This window comes from Schistocerca nitens, chromosome 1 (assembly GCF_023898315.1).
Source record: "Schistocerca nitens isolate TAMUIC-IGC-003100 chromosome 1, iqSchNite1.1, whole genome shotgun sequence".
Lineage (NCBI taxonomy): Eukaryota > Metazoa > Arthropoda > Insecta > Orthoptera > Acrididae > Schistocerca > Schistocerca nitens.
Window position 1 is genome coordinate 329,139,726 of NC_064614.1, and position 27,977 is coordinate 329,167,702.

The 27,977-nt window shown below is 44.2% G+C and overlaps 1 protein-coding gene across 1 annotated transcript in view; it reads left to right on the forward strand.

Moving 5' to 3' along the window:
* Positions 1-27,201, forward strand: part of LOC126235568 (uncharacterized) — a 101,530-nt gene extending 74,329 nt beyond the window's left edge. Inside the window, exons 2-5 of the mRNA XM_049944289.1 lie at positions 1,260-1,528; positions 7,476-7,856; positions 21,069-21,242; positions 26,960-27,201. Coding sequence (XP_049800246.1) covers positions 1,260-1,528; positions 7,476-7,856; positions 21,069-21,242; positions 26,960-27,187 — 1,052 coding nt within the window. The 3' untranslated portion in view covers positions 27,188-27,201. The remainder of the gene's footprint in view (positions 1-1,259; positions 1,529-7,475; positions 7,857-21,068; positions 21,243-26,959) is intronic.
* The last annotated feature ends 776 nt before the right edge of the window (positions 27,202-27,977 follow it).

The window sequence follows — 27,977 nt, forward strand, 5'->3', positions numbered from 1 at the left end:
TTCGACGACGTTTGCAGCAGCATGGACTATCAGCTCAGAGACCATGGCTGCGGTTACCCTTGACGCTGCATCACAGACAGGAGCGCCTGCGATGGTGTACTCAACGACGAACCTGGGTGCACGAATGGAAAAAACGTCATTTTGTCGGATGAATCCAGGTTCTGTTTTCAGCATCATGATGGTTGCATCCGTGTTTGGCGACATCGCGGTGAACACACATTGGAAGCGTGTATTCGTCGTCGCCACACTGGCGTATCACCCGGCGTGATGGTATGCGGTGCCATTGGTTACACGTCTCGGTCACCTCTTGTTCGCATTGACGGCACTTTGAACAGAGGAGCTTACGTTTCAAATGTGTTACGACTCGTGGCTCTACCCTTCATTCGATCCCTGCGAAACCCTAAATTTCAGCAGGATAATGCACGACCGCATATTGCAGGTCCTGTACGGGCCTTTCTGGATAGAGAAAATGTTCGACTACTGCCCTGGCCAGCACATTCTCCAGATCTCTCACCAATTGAAAACGTCTGGTCAATGGCGGCCATAGCAACTGGCTCGTCACAATACGCCAGTCACTACTCTTTATGAACTGTGGTATCGTGTTGAAGCTGCATGGGCCGCTGTAACTGCACAGACTATCCCAGATCTGTTTGACTCAATGTCCAGGCGTATCAAGGCCGTTATTACGGCCAGAGGTGGTTGTTCTGGGTACTGATTTCTCAGGATCTATGCAACCGAAGTGCGTGAAAATGTAATCACACGTCAGTCTAGTATAATACTGTACATCTGTCCAATGAATACCTGTTTATCACCTGCATTTCTTCTTGGTGTAGGAATTTTAATTGCCAGTAGTGTATGTTACCAGTTTCTCCCTATTTTTCTAAGAATTAGGAAGATATTGCACTATTTTACGTTTTTTTTCCAGGTCGACAAATCCTATGATTTTGAAATATGCGAAAAGCAGTGTGCTTCCCGCGATTAGTGAATTCGCCTAACAACGTAAGGTGATGGTTACAATGTTCTCTAGCAGTAAAACGCTGTTACGTTGAGAAATCCCTCGACTCAGTTCCTTAGAAACACAATGATGTATCTTCCCTTCAACTCTGAGACACAAAACAGAATTTTCAAAAAGAGTGACTTACGGAGCTTTGATACTAACCGATTCAGTTAACAGTGCGAGTGTGAATTGTTTGCACGATTCTTGTGGCCGGCCTGCGGGATTTTCGAGTGGTCAGAGGGTGCTCTTCGGCTGCCGACAGCGTTCGAGGAGCAGCTGGTGGTGAAGCTGTGGCCGGCGGACGCGAAGCGGCGTCGGCTGTTCCGCTGCGCTCAGGCGTTCAGCCGCGAGGCGTGCGGCTACGGCGAGGTGGTGCCGCGGCTGGGCGCCGCCGCTGCCGCGCTCTTCCCGCGCTGCCTCTACGCCTCGCCCGCCGGCGTCGTCGTGCTGCAGGACCTGCGCCCGCTCGGCTTCCGCATGGCGGACCGCCGCGTCGGCCTCGACCTGCCGCACGCCGAGCTCGCGATCAGGGTGAGTAGCGGGGACTCCGCCGGTCTCGTCTTGTTCCTCTGATGGTAAAGGCCATTTACCAAAATTCACAACAACAAAGCAAACAACGAAAACTGAAGCTTGTGTCTTACCACCGGTAAGAATACGATTCTGACCACGAGTCACACTGAAAACATGGCACAAATGCCATTCCTGCCCAAATACAAGTGTCACCTGCAGGCTTCGATACCATCTGCATTTATGTTTTTTCATCATTTTCTAACATTTTTTTTCTGTTTTCCGTCTTTCCCTTAGCTGCTTTAAATTCGTGGAGGTATGTACCAGATACGCAGCTAACTGAAGGCAGTTTGTTTATTGCCAGACGCGTTTCTCTTCTTTTATTTTGGGAAACATCATCAGTGGCGATTTCCAGCGCTGTTAACTCGTGTGTGGTCCTGGAGATGTATTCATTAATTTCCATACTCCAGCTGGCCGATTTCTGGAGTTCTTTCACCCACGTTTGTCATAATATGTGTGTGGATTCCTCAGGGACCAAACTGATGAGGTCATCGATCCCTAGACTTACACACTACTTAAACTAACTTACGCGAAGAACAACACATACACCCATGCCCGAGGGAGTACTCGAACCTCCAGTAAGAGGTGCCGCGCAATACGTGACATTTCCCCTCAAACCGGGCGGCCACTCCGCGTGGCCACATTTGTCACCTCGCATAGATCACTTGCAATTTCCATTTTGTGATAAGCAAGTGAGACATGCGATGTGACAAATGTGGGTGAAAGAACGCCGGAAATCTGCCAGCTGTAGCATGGTAACTAACTAATACATCTGCAGGACTGCACACATCAGTTAACAGAGCTGGAAATCACCACTGATGATGCCTCCCAAATAAAAGAAACACAACGCATATGGCAATAAACAAATTGCCTTCAATTAGTTGCATAGATTAGATTAGATTAGATTTACTTTCATTCCATTTGATCCGTAGTGAGGAGGTCCTCCAGGATGTGGAACATGTCAGAAAAACAATAACACATGACAAATATTTACATCTAAAACCAATAAGCTAATGTGCCATTCCACAGGTCCCAAGTGGAATGATCGTCATTTTTTAATGAACACTATATGAAAGAGTCATTTTACAAATACTAATGCACTGAATTTAAAATAATAAAGTTTTATTTATTTATAAGGTAATAAATGTGTAATACAACTACTATAATACTTATTTACAATGAACACATTACTGCACTGAAATTGTGCAGAAGTCATATTGTACTTATCTATATACATACACACACAAATCAGTTTGTTTTACTGACAAATTCATCAATGGAGTAGAAGGAGTTTAGGCTTCTCTTAAACTGAATTTCATTGGCTGTTAAGCTTTTTATGGCTGCTGGCAAGTTATTGAAAATGTGTGTTCCTGAATAATGCACACCTCTTTGTACAAGTCTAAGTGACTTCAAATCCTTGTGAAGATTATTCTTATTTCTAGTATTGATTCCATGGATTGAGCTGTTGGTTTGAAAAAGTGATATATTTTTAATGGCAAATTTCATTAAGGCGGTACATATCTCCACGAAAAGCGTTTTTTCTTGACAAAAATGCAGTCGCCAGCCAAGCTTGCAGATGGCGCTGTTGCATTTGGCCACGAACGGCACCTGTGCAATATCCTCAGCACTTTGCAAGTGTCAGTAGCTATCAGAACAGACTTCTGTGTAGCTGCGAGTGCCTCACACCAGAGCTAAGTGAAGTTGAACGTTAGCAAATTGTTGGGACTTCTGCATACAGGGAAAGCGGAGGAACATAATACGCAAAAATTATTATTAAAATTATATTCCACAGTCGCTGCACAGAAAGGGAACCTTACGGAGCCCAACATTCAAAATAATACGTAAAGTCACAGCGCGAACGAAAGTGTCTATTGAATGATCATGACAGACAGTCATTGAGCAGGATTTTGACGAAAAATAAGACAACGACACCTGCAAAAGCTGTGCTCGCGAAGCCTGTCAGAAACAAAATAAGACATTTGGTCGGAGGACTCTTATTTAGCACTATTCCCAATTTCTGATAGAGTTTTTACGTAAGAAGAGTGAAAGCTGGCGAGGGGTGGGAGTGGGGGGAGGGGGAGGGGGAGACGGTGATTTTGGCAGCGATATCGTGGAATTCCATGGGACATATGGTTACTATTCACGATCGCATTACTGCCAAGGATCAAGTGACCATTTTGGTTCAAAAATGGTTCAGATGGCTCTGAGCACTATGGGACTTAACATCTGAGGTCATCAGTTCCCTAGAACTACTTAAACCTAACGAACCTAAGGACATCACGCACATCCATGCCCGAGGCAGGATTCGAACCTGCGACCGTAGCGGTTGCGCGGTTCCAGACTGAAGCGCCTAGCACCGCTCGGCCACGACCATTTTGGCTGAGAAGGTCGACCCCATTATACTATGTTCGTTCCTCAATGGCGGTGCTGTGTTCCAAGACGAGATACCCCATGTCCAAACAGCTCACATCGTCCAGGAGTATATTTTTGCGCACGAGAACGAGCAGTCCCATCTCCCCTGGCCACCTCAGTCACCAGATCTCAATTTTATTGAGCCTTTTAGGGTCTACTTTGGAGAGAAGTGTGCGTGATCGATACCCACCGCTTTCATAGTTATCCGAACTTGCCACTTTTTAGCAGGAAGAATAGTATAAAGTTACCTTGAAGACTATACGAGGCCTGTATATATCCATTACGAGCAGTCAGGAAGCAGCTTTGAGTGTCAACGCTCCGAAAGACTTAAGTGTTCGCTTTTATCACGTGCTATTCGAGACTGGAACGGCAGAGAAGCAGTGTGAAAGTACTTATACCAAGCACTTATGTGTGAATTGTGAATTGCAGAGTAGTCATATAGATGTACAAGTAGATAACCTATGATGTTTAATACGTGTAGAATGCCTCTGATAAGCACTGAAGACATAATGGTGAAAATATTATACTGACGCACTATCCATCTTCAGCTTTATGAAACTGGATTTTCCATTTATGGAAGATTTCGAGGATCGTGTCGGCGGCATTGAAACCTGCATGCATCTTTTTTAGGTAGTAATTGCAGCTCCAATAAATTATTTACTTACAGTAATCACTGTCATTAACATCATCACGAATGTCGCAGACATCTGATACTTCCGATGACTCTGTTGCGTCTTCCTTATTTCTGGTTTTGATTCTCTTCTTTCGTGGCTACTCGGTAGAGAGCGAGGTGGCGCAGTGGCTAGCACACTGGACTCGCATTCGGGAGAACGACGGTTCAATCCCGCGTCCGGCCATCCAGATTTAGGTTTTCCGTGATTTCCCTAAATCACTCCAGGCAAATGCCGGGATGGTTCCTTTGAAAGGGCACGGCCGACTTCCTTCCCCGTCCTTCGCTAATCCTATGAGACCGATGACCTCGCTGTCTGGTCTCCTCTTCCAAAAAACCAATCAACCAACCTACTCGGTAGAACACCCACGTGCAGCATTCCTAATGTCGTTCTTCAACCCAGTCTGTTGTTTCTTTTCATTCACTATTTTCTTTTTCATCTTAGCGTCTTCCACTTATTTTTCACATAGCTGACCCAGAGATCAACTCGGAGAAGCGACGCCGTTGTTTGTTTTCTACTGTGCATAGTCTTACATGACTTCACCCCTTCCGGCACTACGAGGGCTATGTTGCTCACAGCTCACAGCGTACTGTGCGAGCATAAAGTATGAGCGATTTTTAAAGACCTGTTCTCATGACTTCACCGTGGGCGATTCGCAATCAACCATCAAATGTGAAGGCAACCTGGTATATAGCAGTTAACAGAAAAGAACAGACTAACTTAAGACGTTACGGTGTCACCTAGAAGACCCACCGTCACGTCCATCTTTTAATTTAAGCGACAGTGAATACCAAAGATCTGTACGGAAAAAGTAACTGAAATTTGGCAAGCTGTCAGACAGAAATAATCGAGGTACAAAAGGGACTGCTCCCAAATATAATACACCTTCAGATTTTCTAAACCCCGATGACATTCCATACCCAATCACAAAACGCAATGCTGTGAACTTGTTCAGAGGACATACAATACACTACATACCGACAGAAGAAAAGGTTTTTGGCTGTATATCACTACACAGCCTCACAGCCTAGGGAAATCCAAAAAATGTAAATACTAATGCACCAAGCGAGGTGACGCAGTGATCAGCACACTGGACTCGCATTCAGCATGACGACGATTCGAATCCCCGGCCTGCCATCCAGATCTAAGTTTTCCGTGATTTTCCGAAATCACTATAAGCACATGCGGGCTGGTTTCTTCGAAAGAGCGCAGGCAATTTCCTTCCCCACCCGTATCCAACTTGTGGTGCTTCTCTGATGACCACGTTAACGACGGGAAGTTAAATTACACACTTCTTTTCATCCTTACAGAACTACCACGAACAGGTTACATTTAGAAAGCAAATCCGTGTGGTGATTCAGTGGATTACAGGTTTTGATAACATGTTCAGCTACAAGTAAATAAATATTCCAGAATGAAATTTTTCACTCTGCAGTGGAGTGTGCGCTGATTTTTGAAACTTCCTGGCAGATTAAAAATGTGTGCCGGACCGAGACTCAAACTCGGGACCTTTGCCTTTCGCGGGCAAGTGCTCTATCAACTGAGCTACTCAAGCACGACTCACGCTTACCGATACCTTGTTACTTCCTGTCTGCTGCAGATAACAAGGAACTGTTCTGCTATGTTTGTCTTACATTACACAGCTCAAATATCGTCTTTATTTTTGTTCCTCTTAGTTTCTTTCGGGAATTAGAAAGGCGCAGAAACAGTCTCACTTGGTCAACATTAAATTGAGTTTCAAATGTGGAATGTCATTAGAGCTGGAGGACAAGTCCGGACTGTGTCAAGAATGGGGAATTAAATCTGGTAGGTATCGAGTGCGCGGAAAAAAATGGTTCAAATGGCTCTGAGCACTATGGGACTTAACTTCTATGGTCATCAGTCCCCTAGAACTTAGAACTACTTAAACCTAACTAACAAAGGACATCACACACATCCATGCCCGAGGCAGGATTCGAACCTGCGACCGTAGCGGTCACGCGGCTTCAGACTGTAGCGCCTAGAACCGCTTGGCCACCTCGGCCGGCTGCGCGGAAAAGCTTTACTGTTTGCTCTACTGGACGAGAGCAGATTCAGCATTACCTCAGCAAACAGACAGACTACGCGGAAGTGTATTATTTGCATTGAACTGCTGGCACCACTTACCGTCAGTCATTTTCTCAGTGTGTGTAAAATGGTATGCCGTATGTTCCAGTGCTTACTCCTCGTATGTGACTAATAGATTAGAAATGGTTTGTGACATTCCTGTGAAGCATATCGCAAGTGAAAGCACTAAATTTCGGGAAGATAGAGAAACACAACGTGGAGGTGTACAGTAAAACCATGTAAGTCAGGCATTTACTTAAATGATTCTTCAGCTCTATTCTGTATATTAATCATAACTATGAAGCCACTGATAACTTAAACAGACAAATAACTTCCAATAGTGTAAAATGAAAGGCTACCAGTGAATTACGTGAAAGACCATACACATGACTGGTCCAGCATAGCAGCGATAGAGTCCTAAGACTGCGAAAATAGGAAAGTCCGCGCGTAGTTGACATGACTCAAAAATTGATCACCTAGTGCAATTGACCTGTTTCGGAAAGTGACAGCTTAGAGAGTACGTAAAATATCGGGTCTGCGTGCAGTCGGCATCACCCCATCAAATCCGCCGTAACCTTTCAAAGAAACCATCCTGGCATTTTCTTGGAGCAATTTAAGTAAATCACGGAAAAGCTAAATCTTGGTGGTCGGAACCGGATTTGGACCATCGCCGAGTACTGAAAGCGTAAGATTGCCCGTTGCAGACAGTTCTTCACTGACTCTCCCTTATTTGGTCTGCACAGAAACTGGCCCAGTTCCACGCGACAACGTTGGTTCTGAAGAGGGACAGCCCGGAGACGGCGGAGCGGCTGAGGCGGATGCTGCAGCCGGACCTGACGTTCGCGACGGCGGCGCGCCTCCTGACGAGCGACTCGGTGGACAACGCGGTCCTCATGGCCGTGGAGTCGCTGAGCGACGAGCGCCAGTGGGACGAGCCGCTGCGCGCCGCCGTCGCCGCCGTGCGCCCGCTGCGCGACCAGCTGTACGACCGGCTGCGGCGGCTGCTCGCCGACGTCGACGAGGCCACCGCCGTCGTCTGCCACGGCGACAGCAGCGCCAACAACATGCTCTTCCAGTACGACGACCAGCTGCGGCCGCAGGACCTGCGCTTCCTCGACATGCAGGTGGGCTAGGCCGAAGTTCAGTGGGTACAATATGCCGGCCTATACCTCCTTCCTTACAGTGATAGTAATCGCAACTAATTAAATCTCAAGTTAACATTCTGCAAATTTCATCTAAACGATCATCGTTTCGGCCCCTCTGCTGGCATCTTCTTCAGGACCTTGTGGCGTCCACTGCAGATTGAGCACAACACAAAATCCTGATGGAGACCCCAGCAAAGGGGTCGAAACTTAGATCATTTAGAGAAGTATGACGTGGTGCAACAACACAAAAGATTTTAACTTCAGTGACATCCACCATGAAAGCCTACAGATTCAAATAAATTGAACATACTAATTTTACGTACATAAATGGAACTGTTTAGACATATTTAAATTTTATAATTATAAGTTTAACATTGCGAGGAACAAAAAATTTAAAAAAAATGTTAGTATCGGCGGGAATCGAACTGGGGTCCACTTACTGTTCTGTGCTGTAGGTCACTTTTTTCCAAAACTTCATCTAACGGAATAACGTTACACAGTAATATAACAACCAAGTGAATTTATGAATTCAAGCTGAAATGATCAAGGTAGTGTTGTAGGTATGGAAACCCTGTAGCGATTGATGGTACCTAAGAACACATTCACTGCTTGCATTTGACTGTGTTAGATGGTATAAAACCACTGATTTGTAATCTAGGTAATCAATATGTACCTAGAAAGTGTTTCTTGGTCATGATAAAATCTTGAATGGAAGCTTTAATTGTCTGATTTAGTGTCGTTCACGTAACATAGTTTTTATAAGATCTGTTAGGGGCTCTGTAATTACTTTGAGTGATGGTATTAATGGCGGTTAAAGTGCTTCAGACTATGTAACATGCAATGTCAAAAGACATGAGAGACAGTGTTCGAAAACGTGTGTGAAATCTTATGGGACTTAACTGCTAAGGTCATCAGTCCCTAAGCTTACACACTACTTAACCTAAATTATCCTAAGTACAAACATACACACCCATGCCCGAGGGAGGATTCGAACCTCCGCCGGGAGTAATATATGTCCAGAAATGTTTTCCTCTGACAGTATGTAGTGTACTGTATGTCATTTGATCTAGTTGCCAGCACTGCGATTTGTTATTGCGTACAGAACAAAATTTGTGTTTATAAAATATGCTGGTGTAATATATTTAGGAGCTGTCCTTTTTGTACTCGATAGTCTCTACCTGACGACATTCCAAATGTCAGTTGCTTTTCTTATACAATTCTGGGGTCTTCGCTGTCGATTAAATTAAAAGATGGACGTGACTGTGAGTCTGCTAGGTGTACATAATAAAGTCTTAAGCTGGTAGATTCTTATACCCCAGGTTGCCTTCACATTTGACGAAGGATTCCGAATCACCCACGGTGGAGACGTAATCCTTCATACTCTGCGCTTTGACAGTTCGCTACGCGCAGTTCCAAAGCAAACAACTGACCTGGTGTTGTGAGGAACGTACCACTCGTAGTACTGGAAGGGATGAAGTCACATCAGAGTATGCACGGTAGAAAACGAACAACGGCGTCGCTACTCTGAGTTGATCGTAGCACGGCTGGACGTCATTTCAGCACTCGATACTGGTGTCTAGTTCTTGTGGAGAGAGCGCTGCAAAACACGTTTTTGTCCATATTCTTTGCATACCAGTATGCATTCTAAAATGGATGGCCGTTTTAGTGTGATTTCTGGGTCGCAGTCGAAGCGAAATTGTGTAGGCTTAGTGTGATATTTATAGTGCGCTGTAGCACATGATAACCGGCCACCACTGCCAAAGTCCAGAGTCTGCTGGAAGTCTTAGGCGCAGTTCACACTGAGGCCATACGACGTGCGACGCTACTCACGATTCCCGGGTTCGATTCCCGGCGGGGTCAGGGATTTTCTCTGCCTCGTGATGGCTGGGTGTTGTGTGATGTCCTTAGGTTAGTTAGGTTTAAGTAGTTCTAAGTTCTAGGGGACTGATGACCTAAGATGTTAAGTCCCATAGTGCTCAGAGCCATTTGAACCATTGCTACTCACGATACAAAGCCGAGGCAACCCGCTTCGGCGGAGCGCTTAGAAACAGTGGAAGCGCTTGGCTGGTACACAATGGGGCGGCAGTGTAACAACCGACTCTATCGCTTTGCCCGGCGCAACATGGTGTGCCAGTCGCTCCGCGTGATGGTAAGTTCCTATGGGACCAAACTGCTGAGGTCATAGGTCCCTAGGCTTACACACTACCTAATCTCATTTAAACTAACTTACCCTAAGGACAACACACACACACGTGCGCTGTCGCGAATGCCCCGAGGAAAAACTCGAGCGTCCGACGGGAAGATCGCTTGACGTAGCTCGTATCATACCATACACGGAGTGTGTAATTATAAGTCATTATCTTTGGCTTTAAAAATGTTTTATTTAGATGACGTAAAGGTACTTCCATCTCCGTAGTTAGTTTCTTACAACCAAACCTCCAGATGTCAGACACTACCAAATGTTGTGTATCGATAGAGATTCACTCAAAATTTCCATACAGTTTGTGCTATGCGCTGTCGTCCATGAGAAGGTGCGTAAGTTGTAAATAATAAATACCACATGACCTACGGAGCACAGGAAAAGCATAACTGTGATCTTCTGCTTTCTGGTACTCCCTTGGGTAATTCGGTGGTGCGTTAGTTAGTCGAACCAAGGGTCCCAGGTGTGAGCACTGGTCATGCCAGTTTTTGTAGTTATATGGGAAAACATGTTGCTGATGTAAAAGGACTGTTCGGAGTTTATAAATGAACGGCGGTGCTGACATGTGATGCAAGTGTTTGTTTATTCTTCTGCTCCAGTTGTTTGTATTTATTCTGCTGAACTACAAATTTGCTCTATAGATTTGCTACTTTAAAATAAACGAAGCGTAAGCGGACTGCCAATAGTGCCTATAATTATTTGAACATCAGCGTTTTCTATTAGCGCTTGGAGCTCTGGTAATTTCCCAACGCAGCTTCGACAATTTGAAACGACTAGGCAATATGTTTCCAGTCAACAACAGTCCAATGTTGGTGTTGACGGGCCCAAGCGAGACGTAAAGCTTTGTGTCGTGCAGTCATAAAGGGTACAGGAGTGGGCCTTCGGATCAGAAAGCCCATATGGACAATGTTTCGTTGAATGGTTCGCACGCTGACACTTGTTGATGATCCAGTACTAAAATCTGCAGCAGTTTACGGAAGAGTTGCACTTCTGTCACGTTGAACGATTCTCTTCAGTCGTCGTTGGTCCCGTTCTTGCAGGATCTTTCTCCGGCATTAGCGATGTTGGAGATTTTGTTTCCCGGTTTCCTGTTGACTGACAGAGACCGCCTACAGTTGAAGAGGGTCGTAATGTGTAATAGGCAGACATCTATCCAGACCCTCACACAGGAATTCCAAACTGCATCAGGTTCCACTGCAAGTGTGAGGTGAGAAAACTTGGATTTCATGGTCGAGCGGCTGCTCATAAGCCACACATCACGCCGGTAAATGCCAAACGACGCCTCGTTTGGTGAATGGAGCGTAAACACTGGACGACTGAACAGTGGAAAACGTTGTTTGGAGTGACGAATCGTGGTACACAATGTGGCGATCCTATGGCAGTGTGTGGATATGGCGAATGCTTTGTGAACATCATCTGCCAGCGTGTGTGGTCCCAGCAGTAAAATTCGAAGGCGGTGATGTCATGGTGTGGTCATGATTCTCGTGGAGGGGGCTTGCACCCCTTGTTGTTTTGCGTGCCACTACCACTGCACAGGCCTACATTGATGTTTTAAGCACCTTCTTTCCTCCCACTGTTGAAGAGCAATTCGAGGACAGCGACTGCATCTTTCAACACGATCGAGCACATGTTCATAATGCACTGCCTGTGGCGGAGTGGTTACACGCCAATAACATCACGCCCGGGTTCCCGGGTTCGATTCCCGGCGGGGTCAGGGATTCTCTCTGCCTCGTGATGGCTGGGTGTTGTGTGCTGTCCTTAGGTTAGTTAGGTTTAAGTAGTTCTAAGTTCTAGGGGACTTATGACCACAGCAGTTGAGTCCCATAGTGCTCAGAGCCATTTGAACCATTTTGAACCAATAACATCCGTGTAGTGGACTGGCCTGCACAGAGCCCTGACCTGAATCCTACAGAACACCTTTGGAATGTTTTGGAACGCCGACTTCGTGCCAGGCCTCACCGCCCGACATCGATACCTCTCCTCGGTGAAGAATGGGCTACCACTCCCCAAGAAACCTTCCAGCACCTAATTGAACGCATGCTTGCGAGAGTGGAAGCTGTCATCAAGGCTAAGGGTGGGCCAACACCACATTGAATTCCATCATTATCGATGGAGGGCGCCACGAACTTGTGAGTCGTTTTCAGCCAGGTGTCCGCATACTTTTGAACACAGTGTAGGTACTGGCGAGTTGTGAGCTGTCTGTCCAACTGTCACTTGTCCCACGGCAAAGGCGGCATCGTCGTTCATCGTTTTCACGTTTTATGCTCACGGAGACCGTTTCTAGGTGGCAGTGTCTCAAAATGTCCCACTTCTTACTGTCAAAAGCAATATAATGACCATTTTGGGTTAAAAAAATTACATCTGTCTAAGGTGTTAATGTACTGGCAACTAACCCCATTAACAGTGCTGTGATATTTTTTGTATTAAATGGGATCAGACCCAGTTTCCTCTAACATTCAAAAGAATTTTCACGAAATTTGCCGTGGAGAGATTGGTAGTGTCAGCTTTAATAGAGAGAACTATCATTGCCAAATGCCTTACAAAAAAATTAAACTAACGAATCTTGTCTATTTACTAGAGGTCTCAAATGAAAATTATTTTGATTGTGGGAGAAATAACACATTCAAGTCGGCTAAGGTAGTTCGAGACAGCCTTTGCTGCATCTTAAAACTAAATTAGAATGATCTCCGCGCAGAGCCGTTGTCAGATTTCAGGTCTGATAACTGTCATCCCATCTTCGGAGGGCATTGAAATTTTAAGGAATTGTTTAACGTTATAAATGCTTTTCAATGTAGGAATGCTATTTTCTGATAAAAATCCACGAATGTAAAAGAATAGAATGTTATATTCTGTGCATGTTTTTTCCACAACGGTTTGCTGAAACCTGATGCCTCGGAATTTTTTTATATGAAAACTCCGAAAGCTTCTTAAATAAAGCAGATTATTTTGGCATTCTGCCTGTTTATTCTTCATGTCTACAAATTTACTTCTCAACTTACTCAGCTTGGCGACAAACATATTTCTCCCAACGAGAGACCAATTTGTTGATACCGTCGCTGTACAATGTTTAACGTTTTTGACGTAGCGACATCCTCACCTCTGTTTGCACTGTTTCATTGCAATCAAAGTGAAGTCCTCGAAGGCGTTGTTTATGTTCTGGAACCAGATGAAAAGCCCGCATCTCGTGGTCGTGCGGTAGAGTTCTCGCTTCCCACGCCCGGGTTCCCGGGTTCGATTCCCGGCGGGGTCAGGGATTTTCTCTGCCTCGTGATGGCTGGGTGTTGTGTGATGTCCTTAGGTTAGTTAGGTTTAAGTAGTTCTAAGTTCTAGGGGACTCATGACCATAGATGTTAAGTCCCATAGTGCTCACAGCCATTTGAACCATTTTGAGCCAGATGAAAACCGGATGGTGCCAAGTCGGAACTGTGTGGAGGATGATCGATGACGTCACATTGTTGCAGATGTTGCAACACTCATATGACGTCTGGCATTGATATGCACCCACGATGCACAGTTTTCTGTTCCGCAGTTCTACAATGATGGCGTGTACACGCTCCAGTGAAATGGCACAGTTACCTGATAGCTATTTGTGTGTTACCCGACGATTTTCTTTGACCATCAACCAGATCCCGATTAATCTTGTCGATACTCGTACGCGCTTGTCCACTCAGAGATCGTTCACACATGTTGAGGATAGTGCCACCGTTACACTCTTTTTTCTTTTTTTCTTCTTTTGAGTCATCTGCTTCCTGACTGGTTTGATGCGGACCACCACGAGTGCCTGCTCTGTGCCAACCTCTTCATCTCAGAGTAGACCTTGCAACCTATGTCCCAAATTACACTCAAGAGTCAAAAAACTGGTACACCTGCCTAAAATCATGTAGGGCCCCGCGAGTACGCAGAAGTGCCGCGACACGACGTGGCATGAACTCGACTAATGTCTGAAGTAGTGCTGGAGGAAATGGACACCATGAATCCTGCAACGCTGTCCACAAATCTGTAAGAGTACGAGGGGGTGGAGGTCTCTTCTGAACAGCACGTTGCAAGGCATCCCAAGTACGCTCAATAATGTTGACTTCTGAGGAATTTGGTGGCCAGCGGAAGTGTTTAAACTCAGAAGAGTGTTCCTGGTGCCACTCTGTAGCAATTCTGGACGTATGGGGTGTCGCATTGTACTACTGGAATTGTCCAAGTCTATCGGAATGCACAGTGGACATGACTGAATGCAGGTGATCAGACAGGATGCTTACGTACGTGTCACCTGTCAGTCGTATCTAAACATCAAGGGGTCCAATATCACTCCAACTGCACACGCTCCACACCATTAAAGAGCGCCCACCAGCTAGAATGGTCCTCTGTTGACATGCAGAGTCCATGGATTCATGAAATTGTCTCCACACCAGTACACGTCCATCCATTTGATACAGTTTGAAACGAGGCTCATTCGACCAGGCAACATGTTTCCATTCATCAACAGTCAAGTGTTAACAGGCCCAGGCGAGGCGATAACTTTGTGTCGTGCAGTCATCAGGGGAACACGATTGCGCCTTCGGCGCCAAGCGCATGTCGATGATGTCTCGTTGAATGGTTCCCACGCTGACACTTATTGATGGCCCAGCATTGAAATCTGCAGCATTTTGCGGAAAGGTTGCACTTCTGTCACATTGCACGATTCTCTTCACTCGTCGTTGGTCCCGTTCTTGCAGAATCTTTGTACGGCCGAAGCGATGTCAGAGTTTGTTTTACTGGATTCCTGACACTCCACCCGTGAAATGGTCGTGCGAGAAAGTCTCCACTTCATCGGTACCTCGGAGATCCTGTGTCCCATCCCTGGTGCGCCGACTGTAACACCAAGTTCAAACTTACTTAAATCTTGGCACTGTAGCAGCAGTAACAATTGCGCCGGACACTTGTCTTACATAGGCACTGCCGACCGCAGCGCCGTATTCTGCCTGTTTGCATATCGCTGTATTTGAACACGCATGCCTGTTTCAGTGTCTTCAGCGCTTCAGTGTATTTGCTGTATGTATTCCAATCTCCGTCTTCCTCTACAGTTTTTGCCTTCTACAGCTCCCTCTAGTACCATGGAAGTCATTCACTGATGCCTTAACAGATGTCCTATCATCCTGTCACTTCTCCTTGTCACTTTTTTACACATACTCCCTTCCTCTCAGATTCTGCGCAGAACCTCCTCATTCCTTACCTTTTCAGTCCACCTATTTTTCAACACTATTCTGTAGCACCACACCTCAAATGCTTCGGTTCTCTTCTATTACGGTTTTCCTACAGTCCATGTCTCACTACCATACAATGCTGTGCTCCAAACGTAAATTCTCAGAAATTTATTCCTCAAATTAAGGCCTATGTTTGATACTAGTGAACTTATTTCGGCCAGGAATGCCCTTTTTTGCCAGCGCTACTCTGCTTTTGATGTTCTCCTTGCTCTTATCCGTTATTGATTATTTTGAAGTAGAATTCCTTAACTTCATCTCCTTCGTGACCATCAATCTTGATATTAAGTTTATCGCTGTTCTCATTTCTGTTACTTCTCATTACCTTCATCTTTTTTCGATTTGCTCTCAATTCATGTTAGACAGTTCATTGCATTCAGCAGGTCATGTTATTCTTATTCACTTTCACTCAGGATAGGAATGTCACCAGCGAACCGTATTGTTGATATCCTTTCACTCTGCATTTTAATCCCATTCATGAACTTTTCTTTTATTTCATCATTGCTTCTTCGAAATACAGATTGAACAGTGGGGATGAAAGGCTAGATTCCTGTCTTACACCCTCTGTGATCGGAGCATTTTCGTTCTTGGTCGTCGTCTCCTATTATTCCTCTTGGCTCTTGCACATACTGTACTTTATCCGTCTCTCTCTATAGCGTACCCCTATTTTTCTCAGAATTTCGAACATATTGCACCATTTTACATAGTCGAATACATTTTTCCAGGTCGACAAATCCTATGAACGTGCCTTGATTCTTCTTTAGTCTTGCTTCAGTTATCAACCGGAAAGACAGAAACGATTCTCTGTTGCCTTTACCTTTGCTAAAGCGAAACTGGTGGCCATCTAACACCACAATTTTCTTTTCCAGTCTTCTGTATATTATTCTTATCAGCAACTTATATGCATGAGCTGTTAAGCTGATCGTGCTATAATTCTCGTACTTGTCAGCACTTGCAGTCTTCGGAATTGTGTGGATGACATTTTCCCGAAAGTCAGATGATATGTCGCCAGACACATACATTCTACATACCAGCGTGAATAGTTGCTTAGTTGCCACTAATTAAATACTTTATCCCTAGACCTTTATTACGGGCATGGAAAACCCCAACGACGCACATTACTGCTGTCTACAGAATCATCACCGTATGCAACTTTTGCTCTTTTATGGATTTCAATTGTTGGCACGTTAGCTGCGGTTAGAAACGCGATTGGAACACGCTTTGTCACACACGTAGTTCCAAGCTACAATTCGGAGACCTCTAGTGACAGAGGTTTCCTGCTGGCGTCAGTGAAGCGGGACAGTCCACAGAGTATTATGCCTGACACGTGATACCTCAACTGATACTGAGTACAGATTAAAAACTTCGAAGGCATTGCTTTTCAGCACGATTGCGTACATACAATACATAAGGAGAGTTTAAATGATACAGCGCTGCATGCAGCTGTCATTTTTCCTTTGTTGGTTACACTATTGCACATTCGATCTTAGTCCATTAACGAGTATTTTCTAAATATTCATCAATGGCACGTGTAAATTATTTATTGAAACGCAGGTAGAATCGTATTTTAGACGATAATAACAAAAATTATATTCTAGAATTATCTTAGATTCACATTTAAAGACTTAAAAATATAGCAGAAAGCTGGAAAAACCTGTTTTTATGGAATAAGGGATGCTATTCAATACTGTGATGATACGTGCTTTTATACAAGTAGGCAGCAGAACGTCAGGGTAGAGAAGTTCCGTTTCCAGTTCGGCATTTCTTACAATCGTGTCATACGACAAAGCCTACGATTCTCAGTTAAACAATTTTAAATTTCATCTACGTTCACATGAATCTATAAGCAGTTATAAATCTTTATATTGTCTTCTTTTTCATTTATTTAAAAAAAAACTTTAAATCGAAGCGAAAGTGTGCCGACAGCTCACCCTCTAAGCTCAAATGTCGAAGATAACAATCTTCCGATAACTTCCTTCAAGTGCTCACAGAGCAAATGTGTACGCTGCACAATCTGTGTGTATATGTGCATTCATAGGTAATCTCAAAAACAAATATTCCTGTGTAAATCGGTGAACAGGATGAAAGAGCCCAGAGGGAATATTGGAGCTGTTTCTTACTGCTTCATCATCGTTTGTTCTTACATTGCATTTAGGTAGTTTACTGTGGCTCAACGATAATAATAGTCATCTTCTTCCTAGGAGCAAGGTGAGCAATAAACGTATTTGTAGTAGCCACTAGAAGTTGCCTCATCGAATATATCTGCGAAATTTCAGTGCAATTAACACAATACCAAGCTAAAGAAGCGACACAGATACTTCACCGCAACGTTGCCATTCGTTGGATGAGTTACAGCAACAACTCGCAAATCCATATTGTAATGTTATGGAATAAAACCGTATATTTCACCAAATGAATTTACTTTTTTAACACCCTGTTTCAGCTGCTGCCATCATCAGGTATAAAAATCTTTGATCTTGGGAAACGAGGTCTAGTGTCAATTTAAAACCTATGCGTAATCAAGGTGGGGTTCTATCGGTTGTTACCCAGATTCAGCATATACGCGTATTTTAATATTGGCATTGAACCTTGTTTCGCTAGTTTTTTGATGCCTTATGGTGGCAGTAGCCGAAACATGTAATAAAGAAAGAAATTTGTTCAGCGAGCTAGACAGTTTTGTTCACAAAACACAATAATCGACGACTCTTAGAGTATATTTATTACCTTTATCGATATTGTAATGTTGCTGAAACCGTGTAATTAGTCTAGTTTATAAACTGCGTATGATAATATTACAAAGAGAAGACATCTGGTACATGGATTGAAAATTTTCTTTCTGAGCTCCTGATTTCACTTCCTTCAACACGTAGTTCATTTATAATTCTGAAGATGCATTTGTTCATGACCGCTCTACGGGAGACTCGTTGATAAGAGATTCTGTGTTCAGTTTCCAGATATTCGTGTTAATTTTATAGTATCATTAAACAAGATGGTGCTGTGGGTAATACAATAGCAGCAACAATTAGATAAGAATAATAGAAGTAGAAAATGTGCAGAGTTCGTTGTGTGTCAGTTAAGCAATGTAGATAGTGAATTAAAATATTAAAACAAGTGATTAGGAGAAATAAAGGGAACCGAAAGTGTAGGAGAATGAATGACTTCTTAACTCCAAGACAGAAGGTATGGAGTCGTGTAATAATTTTACGAGCTAAGGAGAGAAAGAAAAACACAAGCAGATTATTCATCTCCATTGACGCAGACTTAAGCAATTTTTTTCTGAAACAGTTGCTTGAGAGCATAGTATCTTAAGAAAATAAGTGACCATTGGAAAAATAAACTGAAGACATTTTAAAAATTGAACCTTCAAAACTAATCTGACAGTTTCAGCTCGGAATAGAGAGAGACGACAAAGAATAGACGAGGGTGGAGCATGTCTGTTACGAGGAGGGCAGGATTTACAGCGCGAGGTGGCTAAGACGGTCCGAACTTATCATGTAATTACATCGAGGAGTGGGCGCTGATAAGTTGCAGCGGTAATGGTGGTCGATTTTTTGACATAAGCAAGTAATTTGTAACGTTTATCGCTGTCGATATATTAACTCTGTTTTTGGGGTAGTCTGTCAACCCCCCCCCCCCCCTCCCCGGTATAGGTGCTAGGAAGTCCCTAAATTTTCCTGATATTAGGAGTGAAATTATTTTATAAGGGGATGAGCAAAATGTTTCTGTTTGAAGGCCTTAAATCCAGAATCGATATGCTAGTCACATAAAATCCCAAAGGCAATCATCCTACCGACGCAACAGTTTGAAGACACCCGTTTGATAAGACTCGTGCCCTGCTACGTGAATCGGTCCGTAACTGCTTGCTTCACATCCTCCTCCCACTGCAATCGTCAACACTTTAAAGCTACGAGGGTCGCCCACAAAGTAAGTTCCGTTTCTATTTCTATCCGCGGCGGCGCTACGATCGCAGTTCCGAGCATGCATGGCAGTAACTCTGACTCAAGGAGAAGACATGCACGCCATTTTCAGATCGCTGCTGCCGACGTGTGCTTTGTAGTGCTTCTGTATAATGTCAGGCGTAATTAAAAATGCCGCCGCGTGTGAAATCAGATCTGTGATTCGTTTTGTAAATGCAAAGAAAGTTAAACCAAAGGAAATTCATCGGCAGATCTGCGAGGTTTACAGACAAAATGCTATGAGTGATTCAATGATTAGAAGATGGGTCAGACTGTTCAATGAAGGAATTGATCGAGTGTACGATGAAGAACGAAGTGGACAGCCGTCTGTGTTTACTGATGAACTGATTCACACAATTGAGGGAAAGATTAAGCGCAACCGTAAGTTTACACTTAGTGCCCTTGCTACGGAAGTTCCGCAAATCTCACGACCACTAATTCATGAAATTGTTACTGAGAAACTGAAATTTCGAGAACTTGGCTCACTTTGGGTACCCAAAATTCTTACTGACAACACGAAAAACAACGGATGACACTTCAGTTTTTGACACGCTACATTGAAGGAGGCAATGGTTTTCTTTCTCGGATAGTCACGCGGGATGAAACTTGGGTATCGTACGACACCCCTGAAAGAAAACAGCAATCAATGGAATGGAGGCATTCTTCATCCCCAACGAAGGTTAAGCCTAACACCTCGAAAAGTCATGTGCACCGTTTTTTGGAACAGAAGAGGCATTTTGCTGATTGATTTCTTACCACAAGGCCAAACAATCAATGCACATGGTTATTGCGAGACCATTAAGAATTCGCGCCGTGCGGCGGCATTTTCAGTTACGGCTGACATTATAAAGAAGAGCACACGTCGGCAGCAACGATCTGAAATTGGCGTACATGTCTTCTCCTTGAGTCAGAGTAACTGCCGCGCGTGCTCGGAACTGCGATCGTATCCCGCCGCAGATAAAAATAGAAACGGAACTTACTTCGTGGTCGACCCTCGTATTTTTAAGGGGCCGATAATCAAATGGGGAGAGAGCAGGGCTGTAGAGTGGGTACTCTAATGACTCCCACTTGTATTGGCGCAACTTCTGCGTTGCGACATTTGCGATATGGGGATATGCGTTATCATGAAGTAGCAGCACACCACACGGAACTTGGCGCACCATTCCAAAACAGTGGTTTCTGACATACTTGCCACCCCATACACACTCTTCATTCTCCGATGGATGTCTGCCGCTATTTGTCCTTCGGAAGCCCACAAAATAATGACACCACATTAGTCCTCACATTAGTCCCGTTTGGACACATTTGGTAATAACGTCGCCTAGGTTCATGTTTTCGCATTTACTGCTCGCCTTCGAAAGGACACGAATGTCACTAATCACTTGTCTATTTGTCAGTGTTGATATACCTTCATAGGAGTCGAGCTACTTTGTGTATCGGTTCCAGCAACGCCCGCATACTGAAATTTGTTGATCGTCACTGATGGCTGTACTAATGTATATGTACCGTTATATATTGTTGAGGATGTGGAGTAAGATAGATGAGGTGGGGGAAACATTGGCACAAAACAGTAGAGAAAATGATGATAGAATCAAACTAGTACGAAGATTAAAAATCACTCGCCTCCCACTACGCTTGAGATCCCGAGTGTACTTCCATGGTTCCTTCCTTACCACAAGCATACCCAGTTCGATGGATTTTACATTAGCTGTTCCGCCCCACTGACCTTCCCAGGATTACCAAGTTTATTGTACTGTGTTGAGCCTGTTGTACCCTCTTACAAATGATGTGGGTGACGTGGCAGGTGCTGCGGTACGCATCGGCCGCTACCGACGTCATGTACCTGCTGTTCACGACCGTGCAGAGTGCCGTCCTCAGCGAACACCTGCAGGACCTGGTGGGCGCCTATCACGAGCAGCTGCAGCACGAGGCGGCCGGCGCCGCGGACCACATCACTCTGGACCATCTGCACTCGGAGGTACTTTCATGGACTACTTACCGCTCACGAGGGGAGCATACATCTAATGGGTTACCGATTTCGTTCATCTTTCGCTCCATTGTAGTACATACACTGCCAGAAACAAAAGTAAAGCACACAGACGGATAGGGTGAAACTAAGTGAAATTTAACGCATTGATAGGATAGGTGAATTTCTTCCCCTCTTTGCAAAATCGAGTCAGATTTACGAAGAAATAGACAGAATAAGCCCACTGGCTGATTCGATTGGGAAGGGTGTCAAAACTGTTGTATGCACTCCTAAGACAAGCTGACGCACAACTGTTGCAACTGGTCGTCGGTGTCCTGAATATTGACACTGGGACGCAGTTGATGTCCGAGCTGTTCCCACAAGTGTTCAGTCGCGGTCATATCTGTGGATCTTGCTAGTACGGGTACCTCAGCATTATGAAGAATGTTCATAGAGACATGTGCCATGTGTAGACCAAGCGTTGTACTATTGGAAAATGACACCCCGCTACTGTCGCATGAGGACACAGGACATCTGTGACATACCATTGTGCCATCAGAGTTCCGTCAATCACTACCAGTCCTGACCTGAAGTCATACCCAATCTCTCCCGGCACGATGAAGTCAGGATTTATACCGCTTCGCCTCCCCAAAACATTAGAAAACTAGGATCCCTCACGGGTCACTGCCAGATTCGCAGACAATGGTCATTCGGGACAGCGCAAAACTGTGAACTGTCGCTGAACGTAATGCGACGCCGTTCTTTAGCAGTCCACGCTTCATGGTTATGGCACCACTCGAAACAGAGCTATTTGTGTTGTAGCACTAACAGCAGCCAATGCACGACACAGTAGTTCCCCACTCCAGTAGCTGCTAGTCTCAGACTAACGGTGAGACATGACCCAATGCTACAGGGTGTTCATTGTTATCGGAGATGTTTTGAAGGGGGTTAGATGTGCTTGGTGTACAATAAGGCGATCCTACCTCGTAGTCGTCACGCGTAGTCGACCGGAACCCTGACAACGAATATTCCCACCCGAATGTTCCAATGTTGTCCAACATCAGGCTACTATCACATCCGACAACCCCACAAATCTGGAAGCACAATTTGACCATCCGATCAAATGGTGACCCACAATGGGGCCCCTTCCATACTCTGCAGGAGCTAATAACATTGTCTCCCACGAGTATGCTGAATCTATTTTTCCTTTAGTGAGCACTCAACGTCTGATACTACTCAAAGCCCGTTTCGACCCCACCACACTTGGTAACAACACTAAACACTAACTAAACTAATGCACTCTGGCAGCCATTCTACAGAGAACTGCAACTACAATCGTTTACATACCCGCCGACAGTGTGTACGTGTACAAATTTTCATTTTCGTATGACCTTGTCTCCTGGGTGCTTCATTTTTTTTTAACAATCAGTGTAGTTTCAGTAGGCTAGTAAGTTTCAAATAACAGCATACTCTCTCCTGCAGTTAAAATTCAGTACCACAACAATCCCGTAGGCTGTGGTTATGCCGTTTCTCCACAGTATCCTTATTTCAAGGAGTATGGAGGATAACTTCACTGAAACTGTAAAGTAGGAGAAGACGTATTGTCGAAGATAAAGCTGTGAGAGTGGGTTATGAGTCTCGGTTGGCTAGCTCAATCAGCAGAGCACTTGCTGGCGGAAGGCAAAGGTCCCAGTCAGGCAGACAGTCTTAATCTTCCAGGAAAATTCAATCTGCACCTTATTTGTGTCGCTTTTGCGACAGAATGCACCTGTGTGCCCCGCTCGTGGAATGAGGCAGGGTTGCCTGCTCGCCTACTTTCGATCCTACAGTTTATGTAGCCGTTAGCCAACAGTACAGTTCAAGAGTCATCAGAAGAATGGAGAAGCAGGCTCATGAAACATTGAATATCAATTTTTCTAAGCGCATCGTACCCGAGCACCATTTATAACCAGAATGAAATTCTTTTTCACTCTCCAGCGCAGTGTCCTCGGGTAGGGTCGGGACTCGAACCCGGGACCTTTTCTTAAAAAAAATCTCATTTTGTTCGTTGAGCTCGTTCAAGTTCATCGTTGATCCATTCCCTCAGTTTCTTTTATTACAGAGGGCAGCTATCCCTCTGACCGAACACGCTGAGCTATCATGCCACCTAAGCTTTCAGAGGCAGGTGCTCTACCAACTCAGCTACCCCAGCATCGTGATACAGTAAATCAATTGATAGAGCACTTGCCCACGAAAGGCAAAGGCTGTAGGGTTCTTTTCCCGGTCCGGCACACAGTTTTAATCAGCCAGGAAGTTTCAGCGTTTGTAATAGTACTGTATGTACTACAGTAATGCGAAATAAGAACAAATTCGGAGCCCCTTGGGTGTATGTTTTCCCTGAAAGTTAAATTATGTATCAAATGCTGACATTTGTCTTTTCAACATCTTGTATCAGTCCTACTATGTAATATAAGAACCTAGTGTGTAATAAACCTGTGCTCCCATCTCCTCCCAAATCTTTCGATACAGCGATCATGCCGCTGAAGCTATGAAGTGAGATTAGCAATCGATGTGATAGTTTCACAAAGCTGGAATAGACAGAGGCACTTTAAGTATTGCAGTAATACTGTCGGTAAAAGAAAATCACGACGATGACGTCAAGGCTTAGGCCAATTGGCCTGTTACGCCTCAAAAAGTTGACGCTTTTTGAGGAGTGGCCATACTTCGTTTCCCTTTGTGATTAGACTGCTACAAGAACAGGATGAGGGAACGTCATAAACACCATAATGAGGTGTTGTTTGAATAAAGATGTTTCGTGGAGTACCAGTTACGGCTTCAGACGTCATCAGATCCATCGTTTCACATATGTGACCGACGTCTTTTAACCATTATAACTATGATACCATAGAACGGAATATGATTGTAAAAGAATCACTCAGATTACACTTTATTATTGTCATTACCGTAAGTGTATTAGACTCAGTTATGATGACATTGGATATCGAAGCTGGTATACTCAAGAAAACCTCTATACTAACTACCAGCTTATCATGGTGAACTATTTACAAGCTGCGGCGCACCACCTGCATGAAATTCACTGAAACTAGAGACGGTTGCGATCAAAATCGTTCATCTTTTTTCGTTCTATGGAAGTTATATTATGATACATAGGCATTACATACCATACTTTCACAAAGCGAAAAAGTGGCCCAACTAAAACATTCATATTTCTTTACGTACTACACGAATATGTAATAAAAAATGGGGGTTCCTATTTTTAAAACAACGCAATTGATATCCGTTTGACCTATGGCAGTGCCATCTAGCGGGCCAACCGTAGCGGCATCTGGTTTCCTCCTTCAAACCGCCGGCCGGAGTGGCCGTGCGGTTCAAGGCGCTACAGTCTGGAACCGAGCGACCGCTACGGTCGCAGGTTCGAATCCTGCCTCGGGCATAGATGTGTGTGATGTCCTTAGATTAGTTAGGTTTAATTAGTTCTAAGTTCTAGGCGACTGATGACCACAGAAGTTAAGTCGCATAGTGCTCAGAGCCAGCCCTTCAAGCTAGACAAGTTTCGTTCTTCGTAGTTTTTTCGTTTGACGCTTATTTCGTAAGATATTTGGCCCGGTCACGATCAATGGACCACCTTGTATATTCTAAGGCCTTGGGCAGTACAGGAGGAACCCAAATAGGTCGGCAATCAGAGGGTGCTGTGGCAGCGTCCTTTTTACGTAATGGCTTAACTGGTCCACGTTTCTATGCCTCGGTGAAACTACCTATGGTTACGGAGTAGTTGAAGATACATGTGATTGTGGGCAGAAGTGGATCAATAATAAGCTTCATCATTGGGACTGTGACGTCATCGTGTCCATTAGATGCTGATGACTTTTTTGTAGGTGCTGCAAGTAACATGGCTTAAACAGAATTTTTCGTGGCTATAGTCATTTACCCACACGAAGTAATCAATGACTGCGTTTCGTTTGTTGTTCAATTGTCGTTGGTAATGTGAAGTATCGGTTCTGTTCTTGGCTGGGACAATGGGATCAGCTGCAGCTCTTACTTTGCCTATACCAAAACCACGCAGGTTTTTCCTTAACACAGCTGGTCTTTTCCTATCTTAAGTTAATATATGGGCATGTCTGAGTTTTTCATTTCTCTGAGGTTCATGAAGTGTTTTATTTGTTCAGTTAGCCAAGGTGTTAGTTTCCTCCGTACTTTTAGCGTCTTTAAGGGGCATATTCGCTATGAGAAAGTTTGTTAGTAAAACCATGAAGTTTTCTTCCAACTAATAAATGTTCACAAGGTATCATTAATCAAATTTTTCGTCATTTTCGTCATTGTCGGGCTCTCTAGATGCTAGGTTAAGAACAATTTGTCCACTCTGAGACATTTTTGTGCTGTTAGTGTGCAGATAATTGTTCTGTGGTGTCCAAAAACTTTTCGCCCTGTGCATATTTTCAGCAGAAAATGGACGTCAGAGGTAGGAAATTTGACAAGAATCTTCAAACAGCTCTCAGTAGTTATGCTGTCGAGTGTGCACAATGGCTGCGGTTCTCCGTTTGAAAACTTGAATTCGAGAGTAGTTTCGGGTCAAGGTGTGTTAGAGGATTTTTTTTTTTTGTCTTTCTTTATCTGACCAATATTGCTGCAGAAATTTTTTTCTCAAATACACACATTGATGTATAGTTCATTTTTAACAATAAACATGAAAATATTGGTAGATATATCAGAAATAGTCAGTAAGGAAATAAATTTACTTTTCATAGGACACCATAACTACAAAACCTATAAATGTGGAGACATTCTGCATGTTTTATACCTTCTTTTTGCATTGGTAGAAGGGAGATAGGTGAACAAAACAGAAGCAGTACAGGCAATGGACCGGAAAGTGTGGCTGGGCTTCAGAATGAAATTTTCATTTCGCAGTGATGTGTATGGTGAGATGTAACTTCCTGGAAGATTAAAACTGTGCACCAGACAGATACTCGGAATCGGGACTTTCGCCTTTCACGGGCAAGTGCTCTACGGACTTTTTTTCTTCTTTTATCTTCATTTTGTCCGTCATGGTTCTCGTAATCTGGCGTGGGTGGACGTCATACGACGACCCTAAAAGTACCTCATCTCTCACCTACCAAGAGCACTTGCCCGGGAGCCGGCCGGAGTGGCCGAGCGGTTCTAGGCGCTACAGTCTGGAACCGCGCGACCGCTACGGTCGCAGGTTCGAATCCTGCCTCGGGCATGGATATGTGTGATGTCCTTAAGTTAGTTAGGTTTAAGTAGTTCTAAGTTCTAGGGGACTGGTGACCTCAGCAGTTAAGTCCCATAGTGCTCAGAGCCATTTGAACCATTTTAACTTGTCCGCGAAAAGCAAAGCTCCCGATTTCGAGTCTCGGTCCGGCACACGGTTTCAGTCTGTCAGGAAGTTTCATGGAGGTGCTTCCTTGACACATGTTTTCAACCTAAAATATGCACGGAACTAAATTTTGTTACAGATATCTTTGTACTGTTAGCACACAACGAATCGCTCTGTGGCGTTAGAGTGCGCGAATTTTCATTCACAATGCACATTTACTCTATGATATTACTGCTTCCACACGGTTAAATACTTACGTGCAATGCATATTTCGCTTCGCAGGTGTTTGTGGTGATAACATGTGAGAGTCCACGAGCACGATTACCCTGCATTTCTATTTTGCAACAAATTTGAGGTCAAGAGATGACCTACAAGTGAGATGTGTGAAACATTGCAGGTGCAACGCCACGCGCTCTGGGGACTGCTGATGGGCTTCTGGCTGATGCCAGCGATGATGATCAGTCCGCAGAACGTGCCCAGCATGGAGGGCAGCGAGTCGCTGTCCAAGCAGCGCATCAGCGAGTGGGCTCGCAAGCTGGGCCCCGACTACCGCGTGCGCATCGAGAGCATCATGCGCAGCTACATCACACTCCTGAGGTCTCGGCCAGGCGCCGAAACTGCCTAGGGGCCGGTGGCGGGGGCGGGGGCGGGCCTCTCAGACCTTGTCGTGCACGATCGTTAAACTATAGTTTTAAAATCAACATTTTAATTTTAGGGAAGACGGTGTGTCGCCACGAACTGTCGCGGAAATGAACATTTTAATAAGTAGTAGTGTTTAGGAAAGGGAGCTGCCTCTGACAAACTGACGTATACTATTACTGTCTTACGTAAAACGTAGTTTTTACATCACTGACTCCTGCAATATTTTATCGATGACACTGTCTTACCTACTCACTTGTAATCGAAGGGCACTATTACATTATACAAACGTGGATGAAATTCGTTTCTACTTTTAGTCCAAAGGTACGCCAACAAATGCAAAAAAAGTTTTTTAATAGTATTTTCTTGTATGCGTCATCTTGTTATTACTGAATTGTATGTAATGATACCCATTCAGCTACCAATGTTCACAACGAAGATCGCGTTACCAGTCATTTGAAAGGTTCTTCTCCGATGACTTCATCGTGACTGAAAATCATTGTCTTTAACGTTTTATTGTCCTCAGAGTCAAGATGTTTTGTTTTGTTTCCTTCCCTTTTATGTTTTCTTTAAATGAATGCGGTATAAAATGAAAAGCAATTTATTGTACATATTGTAAAGAGCCTAGAATAAATATTCTTCACTATTTCCATAATAAATCGCGTCAAAAATACTTGCTCATATGGAGTAACACCAAGTGGGTAAGTTTGTCAGAAAGGTAAGTAAAAAAGACCGAACAGAAACTACCAACTAGTTCAACAACCAATCTCTAATAA